This window comes from Henckelia pumila, chromosome 3, assembly GCF_033568475.1.
Source record: "Henckelia pumila isolate YLH828 chromosome 3, ASM3356847v2, whole genome shotgun sequence".
NCBI lineage: Eukaryota > Viridiplantae > Streptophyta > Magnoliopsida > Lamiales > Gesneriaceae > Henckelia > Henckelia pumila.
Window position 1 is genome coordinate 43803684 of NC_133122.1, and position 9036 is coordinate 43812719.

General features: G+C 35.1%; 1 protein-coding gene and 1 pseudogene across 1 annotated transcript; one reads left to right on the top strand and one right to left on the bottom strand.

Moving 5' to 3' along the window:
• Positions 1 to 1154, top strand: part of LOC140888595 (lon protease homolog 1, mitochondrial-like) — a 13429-nt pseudogene extending 12275 nt beyond the window's left edge.
• A 1747-nt stretch (positions 1155 to 2901) lies between these two features.
• LOC140888596 (disease resistance protein RPS5-like) lies at positions 2902 to 4879 on the bottom strand. Its single transcript, XM_073296286.1, has 2 exons — positions 3972 to 4879; positions 2902 to 3811 (listed from the first exon to the last, which is right to left on the bottom strand). The coding sequence occupies exons 1-2, from the start codon at positions 4877 to 4879 to the stop codon at positions 2902 to 2904; spliced, it is 1818 nt and encodes a 605-aa protein (XP_073152387.1).
• Between the last annotated feature and the right edge of the window lie 4157 nt (positions 4880 to 9036).

Here is a 9036-nt window from a genome sequence, read left to right on the forward strand (position 1 = left end):
GTGATTTCGTGGAAAGGATGTAAATCAGCATGTTATTTCCGCAGAAATTAGTCCCTAAAGCATCTCTGGAATCTCCACTATTGTGATGAACCTTTCTTTTTACTTAAGATGTAGGTCCTTGATTGTCAAATTCCATTCCATCCAGTAGGTCTGTGCTTTTCCTGTCTTGGGGTGTGACAGCACACATTCTCTCCTCAATCCATGGTTCTTTTTTTTTTTTTTTTTTTTTTTTTAATTTTTTATGTCCATGTCTTGTATATACACCAAAAATAAATCGATTTTATGTTGATATGATTAGGGAGCTGGATCTTTTCTTTGTCACTCGCGGATCTCCCTGTCCGCCTTTTGTGATGATATTGTTTACATATCTAGATATATTATCGTTTCTTAAAAAATAATAATAATATCATAAAATGTTTACGCTTTTATGATATTTTCGTTTTTTCAGAGAATATATAATATTTGATTTTTCCCCTAGAAGTTTGTTTTCCTCCTTCTTCTTGCTTGACAACCATTTGAAAAAAATGGGCTCCTCGAAAGTAGTTTGTGTCATCCCAATCCCGCTTAAAAATCACATCTCAAGATCCAGTCTTTAGCAAAGTATGTGGATGATTTTTATATTTCAGTTCTTTCTGGCTGGTATATTTCTAGTTTGCTTATGCACCTAAAAAGTGATGGAGGAAATTTATATATCTCTGCCTTTATTCTGAGGTTCACAAACGATTATTTATGCAGTTGCCATCATCATGAATTCATGATGGAACACACTTCCACGTAGTCCCTTGGTTTTCAATTTGCTTAAAAACTTGAAGAGTTTCCAATCTCTGCAGCGACCAGCTGATGTCAGCCGTCGCAAAAAGCCATTGGCAGTAAGGTTTCCATATACGTCTATTGAACGTTTGTGGTGCGTGCTCGAGGAATCAGTTAGACTTGGGCACAGGATTGATCAGCAGTGTGAAAAGCTGAAAAAGTTATTCAATGGGGTGTTGTTGAACCATCTCAATCTTGTACGTTCTTTATTCTACTCCGCCATTTTACATCCGACCTGGATGTGGTGTGTGTTATAGTTGGGATGCTCGTTTGTTAGAAGCTGTTATCCTGTGAGTGAATTGGCTAAAGTTATAAGGCGTTTGGCTGCTAAAAAAACCTTGTAAATGGCCTGTAGCAGTATGTGATAACGACTAATGGGTACCAATATTCACTTCATACAAACCATTATCACACCAAAATAATTGGAGTAATGGTGTCAGCTGAGATACCATAATATACTGAAAATTTTTTTTAAGTAAAACAAATCAACATTGGATACCGTTATGATGTATACAATTGTTTGTCAAAGCGATCTCCTATTATTGACTGAAGTGATGGCTGTTCTGTTTACGAAAAAACTCAGCGGAAAGTGGACACGAGATGATTGCCCGGTCTTCCATAATTCTAAGCTTATCAGTAGTCTATTCCTGCTGCACTGTGAGGACTTTGAAAGCCTGGAGAGATTCAGGTTTTTACATTCCTGGGCATGTTAAAGACTTTGTGTCGCACATTCAGAGTTGCTTTGATCGACATTTGTTTCGGCTCAAAGCTGTTCCCAAGAGTTTACTTATTGGCTTTGAAGTTCAAATTCATCCCCGGGAGGCAGGGCCACATTTGTTATCCACCGTTATCTTTTCCGGTAGGTCAACCTAAACTTTTGTGGTTGAAGGCACAATCGAGTGTATTATTCATTTTGCTCATGAAGTTGTATTTATTTTCTTTTTGTACGAGTGATGTTTGTCTTAAAGAACGGAATTACAAGAAACTTTCAAGCTGGATGTATTTATTTGCTGGATTATATTGTTACATAATCCATAATCCATATTAGCAGCTCTTTTGATTTTGATGCTTCCCAATTGAAGTTATCGTTGTACTATTTGCATTTATTATTTCTCCGTAGACGTTATTTTTACTTCTATGACCAACTCTATTCTTCTTTTTATATTTTTACTTTTTAAAAACATATCTCCGCTTATTCATATCCTCTTCACAAGGCGAAAACAAAAAAAAAAAAAAAAAAAGAACCAAGGGATGACTTCATTTCATCAACCATATCAGTGTGTGGACGAGTTTTTAAAAGCAAAGGAATAGAGTCATGGTACTCCATTTTTAGCTTCCTTTGGGCAGTGAATTGCAGTAACTTCAGGCGGACGTGTGCAGGCATCCTTCATAGTTGCAGCAAGCTGAGCATACGAGGTTCCTCAGAGGTTCTCTCTCGTTGAAAAATGAGATTTCATCACCCTCGCTAACACAAGCTTATTATGGCTTCCACATGCTTGAAAGATGCACTAAAATTTGACCTCTTTTTTGATCTTTCTGACACATTCCAAAAAAATCCATGCACCCATATTAACAGCTTCTCCACCTTGTTAGAACCCTTGACAGTATTGAAGCCTCTTGATAAACATAACAGCAAAAACCATTGCCTTCAAGCTTGGCTTAGCTGTGCTTGTTTGCAACCACACACCCAAACGTTTAACATAAGGTTGAAAGATATCCTTTGCATTCGGGTGACTACATTCTATTGAGTCCCACCACCCTTGGTCTTCTTTTCCGATCCAAATCTGTTCCAGAGACTCGGGATGCAGCACATAGAAAGGAAGCATCTTTAATTTATAGCATTGAAGGAGTACAATATTCTCGATAGAATCACATAATATCGTCTCCCTGCAGATGCTTTTTAATTGTGGCAACCATTTCAAAGAGATTCTTCTTAGCTTCGTTAAGGTGATAATGGCTCGATCTTCGTGAGAAGAAGAATACAGCATTGAGCAGGGACTGATGCTAGTTGATTCTGAGTTATTATCTTCGTCAGTCTCTATTATTTCCTCCAATTCTGCACATTCAGATATATGAATCTCCTCAAGGTTGCTAAGATTGTGCAGCAGCCTCAGTGTGAACAGCTTCCTTATTTTGTTGCAAAATTTGATATGCAAACTCTTTCAGACAACAGAAGGTGCCGTACAGAGGTGCAGCTGTCACAGCTACATCACATTTTATGAGAGAAGTGAGATCAGGTAACATATAAAGAATCAGTCTTTCGAGGCTTCGGAATGGGATGCAGCACGGCATTTGTTCTCCTTTCATTGGGTCACTGGGATTGTATCTTGAAATGCAACGTAACTTCGCATCGCCGAGTCTCAATATTTTCAAGCTAGTTAAATAGTTCAATGATGGAAATATATCTGACAAGCTGCTATTCAGGCCAACACATTTAGATATTACCAATTGTTGGATGTTCTGTGGCAGCAAAACTTTGTCTGCTCTTCCTCTTTCTCTCGTGAAGCAGTATCCTTTCAAAGTCAGCAGTTTACAACTTAATATTATTTTGTTCGATTGAACCAATGATCCAGAATCGGACTTACCTACAGAAATATTGTAAAAGCTAAGTTTCCCATGTCTTTGTTGGGATATGATGAATTTGTTGAGATCATGCACATCACAGAACGATCCCTGAAATTCTTCCAACTTTTTCAACCATTCCATCTCTTCTCCTCTCACTTGAAGATGATCAGGAACAATAAGGCGTTCCAGAAGGGAGAGTTTCGGAAATAATCCAGCTGGTATCATTTTGAGACTGCTCATATCCCCCAAATTTAGAGACTTGAGATTGATCAAATTTTTGCATGCCTGGAGCAATTCTTTGATTTGATTCTTGTTGAGATCAAGTTCTTTCAGCTCCACGAGTTTTGTTAGAGGTGGCAAATACTTGAGGTCAAGACAGTGTGCTAGTAACAGTGTATTAAGATTCCCCAATTCGTCTACAGAATTCCGGTAACGCCTGAATCCAAGTGTAACTTAAGTCTAGAACTCGAAGACCACGCATATGCAGAAAAAAACTTTCTGGAATCACCTCAAGAGGATTTCTTCGCAAAATCAGAGACGAGAGCTTGTGGCATTTGGGTGAGAAGCAAGGAGGAATGATAGATATCTTGTTGCACATCAAGGATATCTTATCCAAATCCTCTTGCCAATCCTGCTCCGCAGGCATTCCATACAGCTGAAGCCCGGCTTTGACCATGAATTTGGGATCACTACTTGTGACCCTGAGGGCCATGTCTCTGATCAAGTCGTGAATCTTCACACGTCCATAGTCAGTTCTTTCTAATAAGGAGGCATTCTCCAACTTATTCAGTACTGAGTGGCCCTGATCAAAGTTGGCTTGTCTACTCTTCCTTTTATCCATCAAGTCCTCGGAAATAAATTTGGCAATCAATTCTTCTCTTGGAATCCTGTAGCCTTCAGGGTACAACGAGCAGTATAGAAAACAACGCTGCAACTTCGGATCCCTCAAGCGGTTAAAGCTACAAAATAGTACAGGGAAAACCTCGGTTTCCATGTCATCTGTCCCCATTGAAGATTCTTTCAGTTCCTCTAATGCGTCTCTCCATTCATGAATGTCTGTGAGACCTCTCATGCTTCCACCAATCGTTGTAATTCCAAGTGGCAAGCCAGCACACATCTTTGCCACATCTTTTGCAACTTTTTCTGTTTCATGAGAAAGTTTTGTGCCACTACCAAGCTTGTTCAAGAACAATTCCCAAGCTTCCACCTCACATAGAACATCAACTTTTATGTTCTTTTCACAACCCATTCTATTACAAACATCCACTGATCTACTAGTTATCAGCAACTTGCTTCCATTTGTTCCAAGTGGAATTCCTATCTTTTCAATCTCAAAATTCTTCCACACATCATCCAAGATCAGCACAAATCTATTTCTCCTCTTTAGTGCCTCGAACAACCGTGCAGCTCTATGATTTTCATTATTTTCATTGGAGAGATCTAGGTTCAGAAACATGGGCAATGTCATTCTGCAATTTGTGAATGCTGGAGTCTTGTGAGACATCTATCCAATACACATAACAGTTGAATGTAGGATCACTCAGGAGTTTGTCGTGGATATGCATCGCTAATGTTGTTTTACCGACTCCTCCCATTCCATATATGCCAATTCGTAAGGCACCGTCATTCATTAACCACGTCCAAACAGTCTTCAAATTTTGTTCTAAAGCTCGTTGCCCTCTACATTTTGTGGTCACTAATGGCCTCCCTTCGTCTTGCAAACTTCAAGAAAAAACCCCTCAGCAAATTTACCACATTCAACAAGTTTATCAACCTCCAACTTCATCTCCTTCATAAGGCTTCCCAGATGTAGACGGGAATTAAAGTTATAAAATCTTGTTTGCTGTAATTGTTGGTTCAAGTTGTCCAATTCAGTTTTCTTTACATCCACTTTCTCTAGCCAATCTTTAACTTCTCTCTTTCTTTTTCTACCAGTGTGGACTTCTTCTTCACGCAACATGGTACGCACATCAGCTGCTCGGTTTCCTAGAGCTTGGATTTCACTTTCAAGAATTCTCATTTTACCCTCAGTACCATAAGAGTCGCGGATCTTTTCCGCACCAAGATTTGCCAACTTCTCCACCATGTTTGACAGCATCTCAGCCATGTTAAACTTCTGAAAATAATTCAAGACTTATCTCATATGATCACGACGGAAGCAAACTTGAAAGTATCGAATTTCAAATCTGATAATTATCCAGTTTCAAGTACTGGCACCAATCACAATCAAATCACTGCTTGGTGAGCATATCAGCATGGCAGAGAGGGAGAGATCATGTATTCAAACCATTGATTTCTTAAAAATTGTGAACTGCAGAAGTCAGCTCGTAATTACCTGTAGATCTTAATAAACATGATCTGAAAAATCTTGGGATTTTACTGTTCAAATTTGTCTTTTATCTTTTCAATCAAACTAAATTTTATGTTAGTTTACTCGAACAAAAAGTTCACAACTATCCAAGGTAAAAATCCAGCAGTGTCATTCAACCTGTATATAACACATATAAAAGCCGGATCAAAGCAAAAGCTTCATAAATCGATAGCCCGTTATTATCTAGAAATTAATGAACGATGCAAACAGGCAACCACGAAATAAATTCACGAATAGCGATCGTGTATGTTAACATTTTAAAGAACAGAAAAAAAAAATAGAAATCTTGCAATGAACATATATAATACTATGAGCAAACTCAGTAAATTAATCATTCAACGTACCTTATGAAAAGTTAATCACCAGATTCGGAGCAGCCAGCACAAGCAAAACTACACTTTCAATAGAAAAGTCAACTTTCTAAATAGTGGGAAAGATAAAATAAAATTTTAATGAAAAAAAAAGTGCTAATTGCATTAATCTCCCTCTCCCCTGTGCAAAGTCTAAAAATCATAAAATCCCCTAAAAATATTAATAAGCTAATGGATCCCTCAGTTTTTTTAAATATAGCACATTTCACCCTTATGTTATATAAACGCAGACACATTTATACCTTATCATAGGGGTTTTTATGCTAATTTTTTTAAAACATAGGGTCTAACATGCTATTAATTTTATACAGGATATTTTATATTTTTTAAACTTTTCACAAAGAATGTTAATGCAATTAACCCTCTATAAAAATATAAAATTGTAAGGGTGGGTGCGGGCCGGTCCAATTTATTTTGGTTTGGGTGGGTAGTTCAGGTACCCAAAAATCGGGTATTTGACTTCTACTAATATATGATCCGAAGAAAATCACTTCTCGAAAATCACTACCCGACTTTCGGTTATTCTAGAAAATTCGGATAGTTTTGAGTATAAATTTTAGCCTTATGTATGATGTCGATTGATGGAAAAAGAGTTTTGCAATGTGTTTACACGGGAGAGTGTTATTTATAAAATGTTAATTACATTTCGCCTCATCTAATTAAATTAATCAATAGTTATTGGACAAATTTTTAATTCCAACAATCAAATATGAAATTAAATATTTAAAATATAGTACAATATATATAAGATTTAAAACATTAAATCAAATTAATATATCAAAATTTAAACCGTATTTTAACAATTGTTAAATAATGAGGTTATTAATGGTATTATTATTGTAATTATTACTATTATTATAAAAGATAAAATTTATGAGGAAATATTAAAATATAATTATTATAGTAGTTTGGTACATTAAATTTCGAGTTTGGGTCCGACTTTTTTTTTAAACTACCCGACACTAAACTACCAGTCTACCACCTCTCCGTAAAACTGTTAAAAATTTTTTTTTTTAGTGATTTTGCCTTTATCTGCTAAAAAATATCAAACACATGCATATTCCATAAAGTTAAAAAAATAATATCCTATAATATAAGGTTCTTGTAATTTGGGAAAAATTAATTCAGTCGAAAAACTAACATGGGACGGAATTCCTGTCTGAATTTGAATTTCAAAAATCAAATTAGTTTTTTTAAAAAATAAAAATAAAAATTGCATGTGATGTGAACAATCGGTAGGTAAGTTAGATCTTACCTATACAGACACTGTCTTGAGGTAGATCTAACGGTGGACATTTATCAATAAATGTGAGATACATTATTTTTTAGTGGACCCCGCGTGTATTGATAAATGAGGACCTTTAGATCTATCATGAGGGTAATGCCTGTATAGGTAGGTTGAAATGAACCCAATCGATACGGGGATTGTTAGTATTAATATTTAATTGTTGAGGAACATAAAATTAAAAAGAAATTGTCAAAACTTATATAAGCAATCATTTGGTTGATTATTTAATACAAGGCATCTAATCTATGTTTGTCGGGTGGTACGCACTTTAAATAATTAGTTGATGGATCCGTTAAATTTGAGAAATTAAATGTAAAATTTATCCACGGCTAATTATTTTATTATTGGACAAAGTATACCAAATAAATATTCCATATATATATATATATATATATATATATATATATATATATATATATCTTGACCAACATCTGTCAAATTGGAATTAACAAAAAGATCCATAATATATAATTAATGCGACGTAATCCATACAAATTAACAACCCGATTTCTGTCAATCATCGCCCATGTCAAAGATATCCCTGCAGTCGGCCTCACTAAAATAATATTATTCAAGTTTATAATCGTTTTTTTTTTAAAAAAATAATTTATAATCGCTTTTGCAATCAGAATAAATATTAAAGTTGTATCTGTATAGAAGGATTCAAATTCAACCCAATGGTATTTATGGTTAATTAGCAAAGATCCTAGAAGTTATATACATATGGTATCATAGTATCGGAGTTCAGACACACGTATCATTCGTTTCATTTCATCTAAGCTATTTTTTGGGATGATTTAGGTTCAAGTCAAAATCTTTACAGAAACAATAGATCAAAATCTAAATCCATATAGTAGTAGAATGAATTTCAATGATTTTCAAATGACTCAGTGTGTGGACTTAAAATCATCATAAATATTATATAAAAATAAAAAAATGAAATTGAAGTTCCATCGATATTCCAAACCTTGAATAATTATTGGTAGGAACTTGTCAATCAGATAAATTTGGATACTATCATATAATCGTAAACATTCAAAATCAAATCAATCATGATTTTTTTATTTTTTTTTTGCCTTCCAAAACAAGATCGATATTCAATGATGCCGAGTGGGTTCAAACTTCAAATTGATGCTACTCGTCAAAGTTACCTCAACAAATTTAAGAGGATATTATATATAAATATATAGAATAGCATATATGTGTATTTTGAAGTAGCCAAAAAAATAAAATAAAATCAATTTAATACTTGTTTATTTTTCTATTACCCTTAGGAATACAACTTATTTTGGTACAGAAGGATGATGTTGGCCATGTGAAAAGGAATCCAAAATCTGGCAAATTCCATCTATTTCTTCCATTAATAAGCATCTCAAATTTCTTTTAAGTATATATATATATGCTCAATCACACGGATCTACATATATATATATAAACTCATTGGTAACGTTTTTATATATATATATAAATGCATGAACAATCGTCCCTTCAAGAACTAGTGTATTCGTCGTCCCGGCCCTATGGAATTCCAAGGAAGATACCAGAGGCTTCGCGTTGTTAATCAAGAGAAGCCCGCGCGTAAAAGATCGTGTTGGATGAGAGGAAGAATTAGAGGTGTGAAGCTATCAAGG